A 19,079-nucleotide genomic window follows, 5' to 3' on the forward strand; every position below is an offset into this window, starting at 1 on the left:
TAATTACAATAGAATAGGCCTAGCGAGTTTTAATCTGGATAAATATCACTTGATTTAGGACCTACTTTTTACATGAACCTTAAAAAATGTTCGGTTTTTCTTTGTTTTTTGTTTTTTTTTTTACTCCTCGTTAAGTTACAACCCTACCCGTGAAATATAGACATTTTAGAACTCATGGAAATTGTATTGGCCTTCAGTACTAAACTTGTACTTAGGGTATGTAAACCATTATACAAAGATTGGTATTTTAGCAGAAGATCGCGAAATGTTCCAAGTCTCGGCAGAGATACAGTAGACGTCTGTATAACTTTAACGTTATATGTCTCTGACGTACCCAAGCCAGAAATCTACGTCACTGGTCAAACCCGTGTTATTTTGTTATCAAACTAAAAGTTTTTTATCTTTAGATTACATATCACACTTCCAATGTTCCATTTTAGTTTTTAAAAATGACTTAAAACCATGCTAAATCTGCATATCATTTTCCGGGCTGGAATCTAGGCCACCGCAAAGTTGCGGTGAGTGAAGGGAGATAATTTGTATTTTGTATTGAGATCTTGTGACGTCACGGTCGGGCAGCCATGATAATTTGCTCATTCCCAAAAATCAATACACAACCTAGGGGTGAACTGTTACTGTACGAGTGTCGGTAAACAACTACACGGTGTTTCCATGTTATTACCGTGACTGAAAAGGTAACTATTTTCTATATCTTATCCTAAACAGGAAAAGGGGAACATTTGTAAATACACTCTTGGCGAGCTGTCAAACTCATTGTTGTTTCGGGTACTGTGCTGTTTGAAGATTTAGTGATCCGATCAAAGAGTACAAGCTTAGTGGATTATGCCGAAGGAACGTCCCGTTAGTGCGCAATCCCGCACGGCCTGGCAAGACGACTTAGATTTCGGATCAGGTCATGCAAGACCCGATAACCAATTCGAATTTCGGGCCAGAGAAGACGCTGATCTAGGGAGTCCAGTAGCAATGGAGAATGAATATGGCCAGAAACCTAATTCACGATCAGACCGAGGAAAGGAACAGACACAGGTTGCTAAATCCAAACCTAGCGGCTTCTGTGGGAAGATTGGAAGGGGAATCAGATGTGAGTATTTTTTTCAGCTTCGGTAATCCAATATATTCAACAACTTCATTGCAAACATATAAAATATCAAGTATCCCAGTCATGCCAGTTTCCAGAGAAATTTCTGATTTTGCAAAACGGTTTAACCGGGTTTAGGCTAATTTTTTTACTCTCACTAAAAGTCTCAAAATGAAGTACTTTTTTGAAAATTGAAGCATCAATCATGTATATATACCAATTAAAATCAAACCTCGAGCTCTCATTTCTTTATTTTCAAAGGGAAATGCGAGATGATTTTCATCAGATTGGTGATCAAAGTTTTACAAAATGACATGAAAAATTAAAAAATTTGTTAAGAAATGTCTTTTGAAAACCAACTGTCAACCCAAACTTATTGTAACAAATACAGGCATGTGTACATCTGAGGTACTCTTAATTTCTTTTATAGATCAAACACCACCTTTAGCACATACATGTGTATAAAACCAAGGTCTAGTTTTTGGATGACGTGTTTACCTACCATATCTACCGCAATTGTTCTGGTCCTACCTACTGATACCTGTAGCTATTGATTCCCTAACACCTGAATTATTCATGGCAGTGTTATGTATGGTAAACCAGACATAATCAACATTGGTGCCAGTTCCATGGATAATTGAGTAGAATTTTTATTGATTTCATACAACTCTATTAACAGTATTGATTTTACAGGTACCCTGAACTACAGCATCATTGCAAAACAAAGATCATGATATAGATTTTTCCTTCTTTTACATATATATTGCAATGATGTTGTTCTAGACCATAGAATTCATGACCATTGATTTCAGAGCCTTGTGAAGTAGAGAGAATATTGATTACAAATAATGTTCCTTCTTGAAACATATTCACTTGATATAATCACCATAAAAATTTACATGGGGGGGGGGGGGGGGGGGGGGGGATAAAACTTCAAAAACATTTTCATAATTTATTTGCATTTTGTGGATATTGATTTCTTTTCTCTCTTCATTTTAATGGATAAGCTGGATAGATAACTCTGGTATCATCACCATTTTTCTGGACAGGAGCTGTCCCTAAGGGGCGTGCTGCTCCAGTGACATGGTATATTTCCAAATCACCAGTTCAAAATTCCCATCTCGGGTAACTCAAAATTCTCTCCCATCATCTCAATATAAAGTCCTACAGATATTACCAGGCTTCCTTTTTGTGGAGAAATTAGTCCTCAAAAGATGTAGCAAGTGCAATTGATATACTGTTCACTTTAATTACAAGTAGAGCAAAACAAAACAAAAAAATAAAATATGTAAGTCAACAATTTTACCCAAACAACGTTAACCCAAAGATATACATCCCACAGTTTGAACATACATTTGACTGGTGTGTACAATTGTTACATGTATGTAAAGGTATATTAGTTTGTGTTAAATACCAGACCAATGATCAGCTTGAACTATGGCATGGTTTACCTGTATACAGATATACTGTGCATATATAGGCTTAAATCTGGGTCAAATAACTTCGTGAATAAACTGGCCTTTAAGAAAGTCCGTTAATTGTGTATACATGTACATTGTATATATATGATATAGTTCTACTTGATGGAAACATTGTGTAATAACAATGATATTCTTTTTTTAACTAGGGTTACATATTTAGACAATGTCTAGTTTTCAATATGCATCAAATATACAAGCTAAGCATGGCAGAAGTTTAAGGTAACAGGATGTAGTAAATAAAGTATTATCACGGTCAATGTAACTTAAGGTAAACAATCCTAAAAATGTAATTAGATACTAGTGTTATCATATGTGATAATCAACTGCAATTGCCATTTCAAGTTCTTTATGTTTATATATATAATTGGTTATAGTAGTAATAAGGACAGTACAGACAAGTAAATCATGAAATTTTCAAGGCAATCTGTCCTTTTATTAAGACACAAGTGAATTACAAACAATCACATCAAGACAGAACATGAGACCATTACACTAGTTTAGTAGATAAACAGCGAATAATATTGTTAAGTTTAATTTGTATTAATGATCCCCTCGGTCAATAATTAATTCGCCAAAGGCCTATTGTAATTAATTAGAAATCATCTAAGGTGGTGCTATCATCATGTTTTTGTTTTGGTTTATCTACACAGTTGGTTCATTAATATTGCATCCCACATAACTCAGCCATTTGTTTTACCTGTGGGTGCGAGTAGCAATTAAAATTTCGAGTGGCAAATCCCATATATTCCTGACAAAAACCCAGTGTTGATGTAAATTGAATAAATATCTCAATACTAGTAATACAAATGTATTTATAGAAAAGTGTAATTTGAACATGTTAATAATCAATTGAAAGGGTGATAGAACAGTCTTACTTTTTAGGTCACGTTATACGGATGACTCGTCTAAAATTGATTACATTGAATAAGTACACTTGCACAACCATCTTAAAAGTCAATCAGCTGCTGAATACAAACAAACTTTCTTAAGAAATGTGTTATTAGTAAAAATACGGAGCGGGTACTTTCTTTATACGAGGATAAAGAATAATGTTTTTGAGGTTTAAAAAACAAACATATACACTCCTACTAAAAATAAAATGGCATACAGGTGAAAGAAATAGAAAATTCCCCAGGTGGGGACTCCCCCATCCTCTGTAAGTATCAAGGATATTGTCCCACGAGTACCCATGTGCTCTTATATGCCATAAACCTGTGTAATACATCAATTTATAGGTGGCGAAAACACCAAACTATAGTTTGTGTAGTTTGGAATAAATATCCCATCATTTGAACTAAATGAGTGATAGAGGCAGTGCTAATAATAACGTATATGGTATTAAGTTGTGTGAGTCATGAAACTGTGTAACATGTGGCAGATTATCTTTCATTCATGCTGAGTCCAAGTATACGTAACATAGCCTGTTTGGAGTTGGTTGATCCAATGTCATTCCTTATTTAGGCATTGCTGATCATCCAGACTTCTGCAGTGGTCAATGGGGACCACCTACATATGACATGCCATGAATGGCTTGGTATTATGTTCAAATGTCTCACTACTCGTAAGTCCTGGCATTTGAAATTTTGAACATAACAGTGATTTTTGATCCTCCGATTGAAGGTGTATTACATTGGCCGATGTGCAGGAAACTGTCTGGAGGATACGGTAGTTCTATTCATTAGTCTCACAATTGAATGAATTGGTGCTGTGAGTATACGGGCAAAGTTTACACCTCTTAATATTACATTATGTCTTGAAACAGCCAGTGGTAGTAGCATGAGAAGGTTAAGGTAGCTTACCACTGACTACCAAATCTTTGTTTTTTGGTATGCAGTAATAATATCAGCTAGTATACGTTGCGTGGTTCCAGGAAAATACCTTAAGTTTGCTGGACTATAGCAGTAATATGTCAGTGTTTCTGGAAGATGGTTGTCAATGCTGGCATACTGGGATGAAAGGTTACTACACAAGGTTGTCATCCTGTTTTCAGCCTGGCTTTGTATTCCAGTGTACTTGTCTTGTCCATTGCTTTCACCCTATCAATCTCACCATCTATCAGGGCTGCTCCATATCCCCTACTGAGGTGGTGGAATCTTTGCACCACACAATTTCGATGACCTCTGAAGCCAACGTAGTCAGAGATGATACACCTGGTTCTCAAAATTTGAGATACATGTATGGAATATTAATGATCATTGTAGTATGAGGTGGCTGACAACTGGACAGGTGAAGGTACTGGTGAGTGTCTGTGGGTTTACTGTAGGTTTGACGAGTGTGGGACATGTGTCCAAAAACAAGTGTTTTTCGGATTGGAGATGTCGGCATTAAACTTTATATTCCAACTCATTTACAAAAGTAATGGATTCCTGAAAGGACTCTTAATCAGATGTCCACTTTATCTCGACGTCATCAATGAATCTAAGCCAGCTGAGTGGTTTCATTGGGGCTGCTATAAGTAGTCTAGATTCAAGATGGCCCATAAACACGTTAGCGTATAATGGTACCATTTTGGTCCCCTATCGCTATACCGCTTACTTGTAGGTAGTGCGCTCCGTTGAATGTAAAGATGTTCAGCACGAGTACTAACTAAGAAGTTCCATCAGGCTATCTGTTGCTTATTCTCCTGTGTGTCCCACACTGCACAACGGGCAATGATTCCATCCTCATGCGGGATGTTGGTGTAGAGGGAGACTTCATCTATGGTGACCAGGAGTGTATCATTAGGTAGAAGACTAATTGTGTCTTTTTTAGATAATCTGTGGTGTCTTTCAAGTGAGATGGTTATTAAAGCTGTTGACATGAGATCTCATTTGGAAGTCAATGAACTTTGAGATTTTTTCTGGAAAAACGAAGCACAGAAAGTCGGCTGTATCCCTGTTTATATCCCCTTCGAGTTATATCCTGCTGATGGTGGCTTTGACCTTTATATATATCAGATCTCCTATTTCAATGTTTTTTTTCTAAAAAGCAATTTGTATCTGTGAAAAGTGAGCTGCTTTTAATGCATATATATATGGTCTTACACAGCACTATGGGCCACCCGTCAGACAGAAGAGACCAAGGGCAATCGAGAACTTCATGTGAAGACCACTCTAAGAGAGCTGATCATCTACATTGTATTTTTGGTCATTCTCTGTGTTGGTATGTATACCACATTATTTAACCAAGTGAAAAATGTTTAATTATATGCATTAAACCATGTATGTTATGAAGTAGAAGAAAATGAGCATTTTAAAGGGTACTTTTTTAATGTTCTTTTTTAATGTTCTTTCCATTCTTACTATGATAGCAATATGTGTTTCCAGTATCTCCTAAACAAAACCTGCACAAGATTCGAATTATTTTACCATTTTAGAACTAGAGATTATATGCACTAATAATTTATCTTTTTGATGTACAGTGACCTTTGGAATGACCTCAACCAAGATGTATTACTACACCAAGGTTATGAGTGACCTGTTCCTCTCTACAACTCACAGTGGTGGTGGCACTTTTCAAACCCTCACTAATGTTGATGATTTCTGGAAGGTAAAGATGATAACTCCATATTGATTCTCTAGAAGTAATTTGAAATTTATAACGGAAACTAAATCACTGGGAAAGTGTATGTTTGATTAAAAAGAACAACCTTCATTCTGTCTACTACAGTTCAGCCGGGAGACTCTACTGAACGGACTGTATTGGGAAAAATGGTACAACGGAGAGGACATTACCAACCCTGATGACCTTGGCTACATCTACTATGAAAACAAGCTACTTGGTATACCACGTCTGAGACAATTGAAGGTCAGCAGGAACTCCTGCATGGTTCATGATGACTTCAAGTCTGTCATCCGTCATTGCTATGACTCGTACTCAGAGAATTTGGAGGATAAAACATCTGACACTTTAAACCATCCGGGTTACACAGCGTATGTACCTCAATTATGTTTCGATCCTCACTAACTTATTCATTTTTGTTTTCTCTTTTCACAGAAACGGAGAATGCTGGTACTTTTTGGTAACTCTCTCCTTGGATTTTGTAGGTGGACGTATATGACAGAAGAGCAACTTGACGGCTCGGGCCACTGGGGTCAGCTGACGACTTACAGTGGTGCAGGTTATGTCCAGGAGATGACCGGAAACAACCTCACATCAGCCAAAGCTTTGATGGACAACCTGTTCAGTGAGCGGTGGATAGATCGAGGCACTAGGGCAGTCTTCATCGACTTCACAGTCTACAATGCCAACATCAACCTCTTCTGTGTCATTAGGTGATTATCTTCCTTTCTTATATCAGCTTTCATTGGGATAGATGTTCGTTGCATATTTGAATTTCGTTTGTATTGAATGAGATAGATAAGAAAATTAAGTACAGAATACCGTTGTGGTTTATGTATGTTTGTTCTCTTTAACAGGTTCCTGGTAGAGTTTCCTGCAACAGGTGGTGCCATTCCATCTTGGACTTTCCGGACTGTGAAACTGATCAGATATGTGACTGTTCAGGATTACTTCATCATGGCCTGTGAATGCATCTTTGTCCTCTTCATTGTTTACTACATTGTAGAGGAATCCCTGGAGGTATGGTCAGCAAAATGTCAAATAATCATTAAGTATCATATGAACATATCATAATAAACAAAATATCTGTTTGATTTGAACATGTACATTTACAGTTCTTATGTACTTACTTCTCCATTTTAATAGATCAAAAAGCACAAGCTGTCCTACTTCAAGAATGTTTGGAACATCCTTGACATCCTAGTGATCCTGATAGCAATCTTGTGTGTTGCGTTTGATGTATATCGAACAGTGGAAGTGGACAGTAAGCTTAGTGTACTGCTGGATAATCCAGACAAATATGCAGACTTTGAGTTCCTCAGCTACTGGCAGACCAGGTTTGACAATGCAATTGCCATAGCAGTCTTCCTGGCCTGGATCAAGGTTTGTATTAGGTGCTGAAATCAAAAGTTGTACCATTTTAGGTCACCTGAGACAAGTTTCAAGTAACCTATTCTGAACGCCTTTTGTTGTGCCTCGTCTGCCCATAAACAATTCACCTTTTTGACTTCTCCAAAACTGCTGAACCAAATTCAATGAAATTCAGAAGGAAGCTTATATGGCGAAAGGTCAAGTAAAACTGAATTATATGGTCCCCACCTCCCAGGGGCCTGATGGTCGGGGCAAAAAAGTGTTGAATTGACTAAAATTTCGAAAACCTTCTCAACTCCCAGAGATGGTAGAATCAAATACTCTCACAGACAGAAAATTCTTAAGGTCCTATACCAAACATGTGAATTCTATGACCCTGGGTTCTCAAGTTTCTCCCTGGGTAGGGGGTAAATTTTACTATAGCTTATATTGGGAAAACACATTTTTTGAGGATTATTTGTTCCAATTGCCATTGGAATTAATACAAACTTGGTTAGTAGAATTATCAGTATGGGATGTCTGTTGACATAAAATAGTATGTACATATTGGCACTGACAGACCCTCTTTAAAGGTATTATGCTGTTTTGAAAATTTCCTTGTATAAAGTTTTTTGAGTACATCATACTCCTTATTAACCACAAAAACTAGGAAATTTTATGTTGTATAGTGTATAGTGGCCACCTTCTTTTATCTGGTTGTTCTGACTTTTCTGTTTACACATATTTTTTATTTAATATGCAACATTTCATTGTATGATTACAAATGCTTTCAGATCTTCAAGTACATTAGCTTCAACAAGACCATGACCCAGTTGTCCTCCACTCTGGGACGTTGTGCCAAGGATTTAGCTGGTTTTGCTGTCATGTTCTTCATCATTTTCCTGGCCTTCACACAGCTTGGATATCTCCTGTTTGGTACACAGGTCAAGGACTTCAGTAATTTCCAGAACTCCTTGTAAGTACACAATTATCTAATAATTAGAAGAATTGGGAAATAACACAGAAAGACAAAGTTTATAAAATTAAAGTCCATCTTCTGAACTACATGAACAAAGGGTTCCAATGTCTGAATTTAGAATTCTAACAAAATAATATTACGAGCTTCAAAATGAATCATATTTTTGCAATCAATGATCAGTTGTCATCAAATGCAAATGAAAATATATTTGAAATGTTTATTCAGCTTCACCCTATTCCGTATCATCCTTGGAGACTTTGATTTCCATCAACTGGAAGCAGCCAACCGTGTTCTCGGTCCAATCTTCTTCATGCTCTTTGTGTTCTTCGTATTCTTCGTGCTGATCAACATGTTCTTGGCCATCATCAATGATACCTATTCTGAGGTGAAGGGTGACATGGCAAACCAAAAGAACGAATTTGAGATGGGAGATTACTTCAAGAGGGTAAGGTTATAGTGTTGAGTTTAATATCAATTTCAATATCATATACTTTTATTTCATATACTTACAATCATATAATTCAGTATTTCCTGCTGACAAAGTATGTAAAAAGTTTACACTTTCCCCCTTGATAATGGAAGATGAGCTGGGGCCATATAAAAGTAATCTTGGTATTCAGATGAATAAGTGAGACCATGTTTAAACAGATTTCAAGATAAAATAACCAATATAGTGATTCTTGATTTAGGGCTACATGAAGATGGTTGAAAAAATCAACTTCAAACGTGACAAGATCGTTGATATCCAGGAAGCTTTGAAAAGTGCTGATATCAACCAGGATCAGAAATTGGAATTTGATGAATGGCGCACAGATCTGAAGACGTGAGTGATACAGCTTTGAATTCTCTGAAACAGTCATAAAACATTTACCCAGATTTTTAAACCCCTACAACAAAGTTAGGGGGGTATACTGGGATTGGCCTGTCTGTCTGTCCGTCTGTTGTCCCATAATCTTGTCTGGACAACTCCTCCTAAACCGGTGGGCCAATTCCAATTAAACTTCACACAAATATAAAGGATCATGTGTAGATGTGCATGTAACTTTTTTTTCTGAAAATTTTCGTTGCCATGGTTAATGGTCACCATCAGCAAGTTTTTCTTGTCCGGACAACTCCTCCTAAACCTGTGGACCAATTTTCACAAAGCTGCACACGAATGTTAGGGAACATGTGTAGATATGCATGCAGCTGTTTAAATTCCTAAATTTCAGTTGCCATGGTAGCCAGTCATTATCAACTGGTTTTCCTTGTCCGGGCAACTCCTAAACTGGTCATCCAATTCCAATGAAACTTCACATAAATATAAAGGATCATGTGTAGACGTGCTTACAACTTTTTATATAAATGATATTGGGCCTTTAGCATGCTGGGGTGAAGGGCTATCAAGAGTGTTCAAATAATTGACCTTGACCTTCATTCAAGGTCACAGGAGTCAGATATTCTAAAATCTTTAAATGACTTCTTCTCAGTAACTAAGAGGCCAAGAGATCTGATATTGTGCCTTTAGCATGCTAGAATGAACGACATTGACCTCAAATTCTAGGTCACAGGAATCAAATCTGCCAAAATATATCAAAACTCAGGCCCATGCGCCTCTTGTTCGTTATTAAACTGTAAATTTGTATAATCTATGCTTATGGGTGGTCGGGTGGCACAGTGGTAACACACTTGCCTTTCACCTAGGCGGCCGGGGGTTTGATTCCCTGATTGGGCATGAAAAGGTATGGGGTCACCTGCCCAGCCATGTGGGTTTCCCCCGGGTACTCTGGTTTCCTCCCACACTGAGACACTTCCAAGCCAACAAGTGTGATATAACTTGTTTCGCAATTGTTGTAAAACAAATAAAGATTTTTAAATATGCAATATAAATGTTCAAATGACAAAATTTCACAAGTATAGGGTATATTATGAAAAGAAGTCAGAAAATATAAATAGGTTCTGAAAGATTCTGTAGATATTGTTTTATTGGATGAGATCATTATCTCATCATTAATTGGCAGTTGATTACTAATTATAATTTTGTTCAAATATGCATGTAATTTAGGATTTTCTCTTGCTAGTCGTGGATATGCTGATAGCGAAATTGAGGCTCTGTTTGCTAAATATGATGTTGATGGTGACCGTGTCCTGGACTCGGAAGAACAAAAACGGTTGGCAAATGATCTCCAGGAACAGACGGTAAAGAATGTTTAAACAAATGCTGATAAAAAGAGGACTGATATTTTCATGAAAATTTGTTTAGGATAATGCCATTGGTCATCAATATGTTAAATACAGATTATGTCTAGTCAATGTTATTTTTGGATTACTATTTCACAACATGTAGAGAATAAGTTAATGTTAATTTGAGTTGTCATTTTGATTCAGATACATCACATTGATAGTATTTTAGATGAAATTGTCCATGTTTTTTTCTTTAATTTCATTTGCTTCATAATTCATAAACACTTCTTAGATTTGTATGTAAGTTTGTTTTTTTTGTTTTTTTACAGACTGCTATAAACAAAGAATATGATGATTTAGAGAAGAGTGGGAACCGACCAGGTACAGCTCGCAGTGGAGGCAGTTTCAATGACGACAGTATAGAGGATTCAGAAGATGACGAAAGTGGCACTAAATCATCACGCTCAGGACGGGCATCAAGTGGTGTTTCATATGAAGAATTTACAGTTCTCTCTCGGAGGGTAGACAGAATGGAACACTCGATAGGCAGCATAGTTTCAAAAATAGATGCAGTATTAGTAAAATTAGAAGCCATGGAAAAAGCTAAATTAAAAAGAAGAGAAACGATGGGAAAAATACTTGACAGTATAACAGAGGTAGGTATCACATGATTTTTCGGTTGTTATTATTCTTACATTGAAAGATCTAGTGATGATAATATATTTCTATTGTTGTTCTTTACACTCAGTAAAAGATTGTTGTGTTCCGTTAATATTGATTTGTCACAATGGTGTTACATTCATTCACAAATTTTAATGTTAGTGCATTTACCACATAGAGTACAATTATGAAATAACTCCTATTTGATTTGCAGTGGATAACTTCATGATCAAACTCCCATCTTAATATGTTGTGATGTTTGAAGTAATTAAATATCACTATGTCAGTTGCTGCTTTCATGTTTTTATTACATGGCTATAAGTGGTTATATACACACATGTCAAATCTACAATGACTGCACACACAGAAATTAAAAGTATTGATGTAGTTCCATTTATTGAAAATTAGAATGAAAGCTGCAATTGACTCTTGTTTTCATGATTTAATCACTCTATTTTTGATTGGATTTCTCACTTTGTTGAAATTCTACCCTAACATGTTTGAAGATAATAATATTTCACTTTCCTTGTAACCTTTCACTGTCATTAATGGTTTGATCACACACTTTGTTTGTTCAAGTCTGATGGTAATAGTGATGAAATGAAAAGAGAACAGATGGAAAAATTAGTTCGCGAAGAATTAGAAAGATGGGATTCAGATACCTCTTTTAGCCAAAGTGGCCGAGGGGCATCACCCACCGTTAGTAGTGGCAACAGTTCCCGTGGGGTCAAAGGGCGATCTCGACCAAGTTCAGGAAATAATGTGGTAAGTTAAGAAAAGTCTATTGGTTCTCTTTAAGGGCTTAGGGAAATGAAACAAAGTATTCTGACTAGCATGTCATTATGAAATGTTAACTAAAATTGGTATAAATGATAATTTCATTAGCAATTATTTTTTGAGCTGGTTTAAAATCTGGATGTCTGGCTTGACCTCATCAGTTGCTGACTATCCAAGACATTTTCAACTACTGCTAGGTCATTGGTGGCCTTTTGACACAGTTATGTTTGACAAACAATTCTCAATGTCATAAGTTTTATTTTAACAAATTAACACGTTCCTGATATCCATGATGTATACATATTTTCTTGGGGTAAACAAAAACTCTTGAGATGGCATCATGGTCTTAAGTTATGAGAAAGTGTTTCTAGTCTGGTCCAGGTCACAGAGGAAAGTGCTATACAGACATCTTGTTTGTTACAATTTTCACCTTTAATTCATTGAATAAGTTTTTTTCAATTAATAACAATATTTTGAGTATAATTTGTTTTTGTTAAAAAGCTCTCCTAACAAGACGTATGTATTATCGAAAATTTCTTCAGCTTTTGATTGGTGTATAAAAATTGAACTTTACTATTATGTAGTATTATTCTTCTTGTCTTTGTCAGTAATTTTGCATTAGTTTGTGTTTAATACTTCACCTGTTGTATAGACTAATTTGACATAATTTCATTGTGTTGATAGTGACATGACAAATCATTTTGACCATATTTAGAGATATTACAGATTTTTACTTGAATCCTAATTGAAGTGAGTGTTGGGTGATTTTAGATGTACATGTATTTATAATGGTTTTGTATTTGGAAGTTTCTATGCCAAATTAGCTGCCATATTTGAATTTATATTTTTAAAGTGCAGCCCTGATTTGGCCATACATTATACAATGTATTGGTATTATCCCATGCTGCATTCAGAGTACACAATACCTTCAAGCATGGCAACTACCTGTTGTTTTGACAGTCTTTTAAACACTACATATTTTACATGTATGTCTGTAATTTCATACCCTATTGTAACAGAAGATGTTCAATGTTTCAGTAGTGTATATAATTGTTTTCTCACTATGCCTTTTGTCATCTTATTTTAGTCCTCTGAAGTCTAATGGTAAATACACTTATTAGTGCTTTACATTTTTGTGTGTTTTTTTTTTTTTTTACTTCTAATATAAACTTTAATTTTCATAGTATTGAGTGTTAATGCAATAATGGGCTAGCTGGCAATGCAATACAATTGTATGAAATACTAAAGGTAGAAATTATAAAGTTGAAACAGAGTTTTTTCAAGATAAATTGCAGAATTGTGAAAAGGTAAAGGTACTTAGTTTCCTTTTTTGCTGGTAAAACACATGCTTAGCCGGAACTAATTTCTTTGTTCACCTTAGAAATGTGATGTTCTGTGTAAGTTGTATAATAATTTGCCATTATGGCGAATTTACTTTAACAGAAAAAGATTTTAGCTAAAGAAAAAATGAATTTATTCCTAGGCTTTTTATTACAGAAACAGTTATAAAGACAATGTTGAAAGGCATTCATGCAATGACATTATTCTAAGTATAGCTTACATTATATCCAAATCATGGCCGAAACATTGGACTCAAATAAGATCACTTTATAGTTTAATTTTCCTTAAAATGGGGGTCATTATTTTGTCCTAGTTTTAGCTGATGTGAGTTGAACTAGAAATTTGTTTTTGAGCGTGATCTAGGAAGACTTAATGTTTGGAAAATAATGTTTTTACGCTGTTTTTAAAGATTGTGTGAATAAAATAAGCTGCTGGCCCATGAAGCTAATTAGTTAAATTTTGTTGTTTTGAAATTGTGTTTTTTGTGATTGTGAATATTATTTCTCCAGTCATAAAGGATAATTTAAAACTTGAAAGCACCATAATCAAAAATAAGAACAATGCACCTTCAATATATATAAGTGCAACATTTTCTTGTGATTTGCACATTGGCTTGTAAATTGAAAAAAAAATGTATTTAAAGTATTCTTACTTTTAGCAGTATTGACAAATAAACTTACAGGTGTATATATAATAGCCAATTTTTTCAAAGATTATGAATAAAAAAAATGCTTTTATTTTTAAAAATCAGATGGGCTTTGCCTCATGAAATTTTATTTTAAAGACTGTATTTGATGTAAATGTATTTAAAAAAACTTGAGTTTATTAGCTTAGATTGGTTAAAACAATGGAGCCGAAAGGTTTTTCAGAAGTAAATGTCTTTGTGGTTACATGTTTTATTGTTTAATTTTACAAATTGTAATTGAAATGATCTTTCTTCCTATTTTTAACATTACATTTTTAGATGCATGCATGATTAATGCTTAATTACACCCTGTATGTATAATTCCTTACTTTTCTCTTTTTCATTTTGTAGGATTTCATATATGACCGAGGATACCAAAGCAACGTTTAAAGAACTACTGGAACTCTACTACCTTCTATCATTCCTGCCTGGTGTTACGTATCCGTGGCTTGGTGTACTTGTTTATCTCCGCAATAGTATTTGTTTAACTCGCTACAGTGGTTCACAAAAACGGAATCATGACCAGAAATTCATACAGAAAATGTTATTTGTGTAAAAGAATGATTTGATGACCAAGATCAGCACACTGAACATATAGAATAACCTATATCACCTGGATCATAGCAATTGTTAGTGTGCATAGGAAGATTTTCTCTGACAATTATACACAATTTCTGACTGACAATATCACAACATAAAGACTGCCAAGGTTATTATAGATGATCTTCATCATCTCATTGTGCATGTACAATGTATTCATAATTTTAATGCTGATTTTCGATGATAATATTCTGTATTAAAAATCCGTCCGTTTTTAGACTTTTGCTTTTTCAAACAGCAAAGTCAAATGTATGAAAATATTTTTAAAATGGTTTATTTATAACAAGTATTTTATTGAAAATATTATCTTAAAACATTATTGCTAGACTGCTGATCAATGATTTTACATAGTCTGTGATTAATTACGAACAAAATATAAAAAAAAAATGGAGTTATATGTATGCAAGTACCATTTTGTGATGTGAATCTAGTGCTAATGTAATTTTACTTTTGAAAGTGCTAAGGCTACATAGGAATCCAACTTGTGCAAATTCCTTTTTAATCATGGCAATATTACCATTTCTGGGAAGGAAACACTCAAAATGATTAATCATACAAATACCCCAGACTACTGTTAGCACCTACGCAGGAGAACCAGTTCATTTTTTTTCTTTTTTTTCTTAAAATTGTTTTATCTATATATGTTATCTTTATGTCTATTGTAAAATGTTATAGAATGTGTATATATAGATATTTGCAGTAGAATCTCCCCTGTAAAATGGGATCAATTTGAAAGAGATGTTTTAGACAGAATTACATCATGTATTTTAGCAGTACATTTTACACATAATCAGTGTTTTTACATTTCATTATATTTGATACAAACAAAACCCTTATTTACAACTTAAAAAATCCGTCCACTATATTATAGTCATTTATAAAAATTGTGTGTACCAACTTTGAAAATTTCATCATTTATTGACTGGATAAAATGTTTGGTCCAACACATAAAGTTGTATTTAATTTTGAGATTGTATCTCATATCCCTATGACACCTGGAAAACAAAGTCTGTCAGTGATAGTTGTTTACTCCCTTGTTCCATCAGCTGTGGTGGTTCAATCTAGGATACCCAGTAAGAAAATGGAAAAATACCAATACAAAAATGTAACAAATTATAATATACATGAATTTGATGAAATATTATTGTGTTCATATAGAAAGAATAATGTACAAAATATTGAAGTTAAATTGTGGTGTACTTCTGTTCACAATCATAGCTGACCAACAATCCTCCATTGGTCAAGAATGTTTGGCCATGTGTTGAGGAGCATTTACACTGTCAGGATACTGTACAGACTCACTGTCTGTAGCACTATATCAGAAATCCGTCCAAGGAAATGTGTTACATCTCTTCACAAACTTCTTACAGTTTTCTAGGCTTGAACTTGCATATATACATGTGTATTAGCAGCAACACCATCTGTTACAGTTACTATAAGAAGCTTTTCGTTTATAAGCAAGTTGACAAGAATGACTAAAATCATGTGATTCTGTGTTTAACATTTATATCCAGGTTCACTGAAGTATGCGATAATTACTGTGTTTGGACTGTCAGGATGTTTGTGAAGAGATGATCTAGACTTCTTTTTAATGTGATGTACTTTTATTTTACTATCTGAGATAGATGTTATTACTTCGTTAATGAGTTGATTAAATATCTTTCAGCAATATAAATATAAATCTTTGTTTTTATTAGTCCCCACAGGTTGGAGGGGTATTGTGTCCATCTGTCCTTCCATACTTTTGCATATTACCTGATCTGGACCCTATCTTCTACATACACTACTTGCCACTGGAACTTTAGTTTTGGGTTCACCTAGACCTGGTGTGTCATGAACCAAAAGAAGGTCACTCTGAACTACATTTTGACCTACATCAAACAAGATGTTTGATGATCTGCTCTTCTTGTCACTTGGACTTCTTGGGGCATATATTTATCTTACTTTGGGTTCATTTGCATTGAACTTCTGATTATTCCTGAATTCATTTACATTAAAATCACCAAATGCAATTCAAATACAGTGGGTCTGTTAAACAATCTGTGTGAAGAATTAGCAGTAGTTGCAACACAAGTTTATTATCTGCATTCTTGGCTTATAATATCACATCTGATGGGGTACTGTAATTCACTGAAATGTGTTGTTTGAGATTTAACATAACTTAAACACAGTTGTGCAAACTACCAAGTGAGCTTATGCGATGGTGTGGCATCCGTATGTCGTCAACTTTTCATTTAAAAGAATTCATCTCGAGAAACAAGAGACCCAGGAGCGTGACATCGGGCATGTAACATGATGGGGTTAATATCTACCAAGTTTCTTCATATGAATGACCTTGACCTTTAAGGTTTTGAAATGTTCAAGTTGACCACTCAATCTTCACACAATGCTTTCTTATGGGATATGATTGAGTGTAATTGTTTTTCAGGTCAAAAGGTTGAAGGATAGATTGCAAAGTCACCATTACTGAAAATGACAAAACAGTCCATGGACATTGATAAGACCAAGGGGATATTGTTTTCTCCTTTGTATACATACATTATTAGATCACCTGCTCAGAAGGACCAGTGAGCTTATGATTTGGCGCAGTGTCCGTCATCTGTCGTCCATCCATCAACTTTTCCTATAAAACACCACTAGTCATGAACCGCTGAATGGATTTAGACCAAATTTGGTATGAAGTATCCTTGGGTAAATGGGAACCAATTTGTCTATGAACAGTGGGTCTGAGGGGCGGGGTCTAATAGGGAAAATATAGCAAACTCTTTAAAATCCTTATTCTTCTGTAGAAATGAAAGGATAATTAGGGCTTTTCACCAAGTGGTGAAAAGACCTATTGTTTTTGTTCTGTTTTTTATTATTATTATTTTTCTGCACTCGATTTTGTGGAACGATTCACTCCAAAATGGTAGGAGGTATGCCAGTAACATTGATCTTACATGATAAACCATATGTTAAAGGGGTGTGGTCATCTATCATTAAGTAGGTCAAAAGGCCAATATGGCCGCTATGACGTCATACCTAAAAAGTTTTAAATGACCATAACTCGAAAAGTTTTAAAGATACAAGGTTCATGTTATGATATTATGTTACAATAATTAAGGGGCTAACTTTTATATAATTACAAGTTTAAGGTCAAAGGTCAAATAAAAAAGCTCGCTAAGGGGTCGAGTTCATCTATTTTTAGAAAATCTTAATTTTTCAATATTTTTCAAAAATTCTTTTGTAATATGATGCAGTATGTCATTCCGATGATTTTGATGTCTTTAGTTTTTCGGTAACGTTTGCCGTTAAGGGGGTATGCCACTTTGAATATTTCTTTTGTTCTCTTATGTATCAAGACCAGGTACTTTTTCATTTTCTTCTCAAATTCCACCAGTGCGATTCAGCGCAATCTTTGGCAATATGACTAGGAGACTGCACTGACTAATTTTTGAATTCTTGGGCTCGGTCCGAAATCCAATATTGTCGCCATGACGTCATATATTGAAAAGTTTAAAATGGCCATAACTCCAAAACTATTCATTTTACAAAGGTCATATAATTATGTTATTTGTAGATAATGACTAGCGCTAACTTTTACCTACCAAAAGTTTTTAGGTCAGAGGTCAAATAAAAAAGTTCGCTATGTGGTCAAAATAGTCTACATGTATATTTAGAAAATCTTCATTTTTCAATCTTTTTCCAAAAAAAATCTCAGTATGATGTAGAATGTCATTCTGATGAATTTGACGTTTTCAGTTTTTCTGTGACACATACAGTTTCCGGTATACGCCATTTTGAATTTCCACTATATATTCTATATTAAAAATAGTTTTACATTTTAAACTTCTTCTCAAGTTCCACTAATGGCACTCAGCTCAATCTTAGCTGAAATAATCCTTGGATTGTCCTGGCCAAGTTATGGTATTTTTTAAGTTGATTTGAAATCCAAGATGGCCGCCATGACGTCATGTATTAAAAAGCTTAAAATGCCCATAATTAAAAAAGTATTCATTTTACAGGGGTCAGGTAATTACGTTATTTGTAGTTAAAGCCTGGCTCTAGCTTTTACTCACTAAAAGTTATAGGGTCAGAGGTCAAATAAAAGCGTTCGCTATGGGGTCAAATAAGTCTATTTTTAGAAAATCTTCATTTTTAAATCTTTTTCCAAAAAAAGAAATTTAAGTATGATTCAAAATTTTATTCTGATGATTTTCATGTTTTTTGGTGTTTCGGTAACGTTTACCATTAACGCGGAACGCCATTTTGAATTAATTTGGCATCTGATATATAACGGCATTTGAGATATAACGTTAGTTGGACGAGGGGAGATAACTCGTATAAGGCTGTACGAGTTATTTCCCTTCGTCCACTCCTTTGTTGAAATGTAATATCTCAGATGCCAGATTAATCAAAACTAGA

General features: G+C 34.8%; 1 protein-coding gene across 5 annotated transcripts; it reads left to right on the forward strand.

Annotated features, from left to right (window-relative positions):
* Positions 1–327: 327 nt before the first annotated feature.
* On the forward strand, positions 328–16,350 carry LOC117323226 (polycystin-2-like; the record flags this gene model as incomplete). 5 transcript variants are annotated; one of them, XM_033878308.1, is given in 16 exon segments in its annotated part: positions 328–1,102; positions 5,608–5,721; positions 5,981–6,108; positions 6,229–6,491; positions 6,606–6,833; positions 6,978–7,140; positions 7,267–7,503; positions 8,265–8,446; positions 8,675–8,894; positions 9,139–9,272; positions 10,510–10,627; positions 10,942–11,268; positions 11,852–12,037; positions 12,551–12,565; positions 13,137–13,153; positions 14,427–14,527. In XM_033878308.1, coding segments are annotated over 14 exon segments (2,568 nt in total). In that variant the 3' UTR covers positions 12,560–12,565; positions 13,137–13,153; positions 14,427–14,527.
* Positions 16,351–19,079: the final 2,729 nt, after the last annotated feature.

Source organism: Pecten maximus, chromosome 1 (genome assembly GCF_902652985.1).
Source record: "Pecten maximus chromosome 1, xPecMax1.1, whole genome shotgun sequence".
NCBI classification, from domain to species: domain Eukaryota; kingdom Metazoa; phylum Mollusca; class Bivalvia; order Pectinida; family Pectinidae; genus Pecten; species Pecten maximus.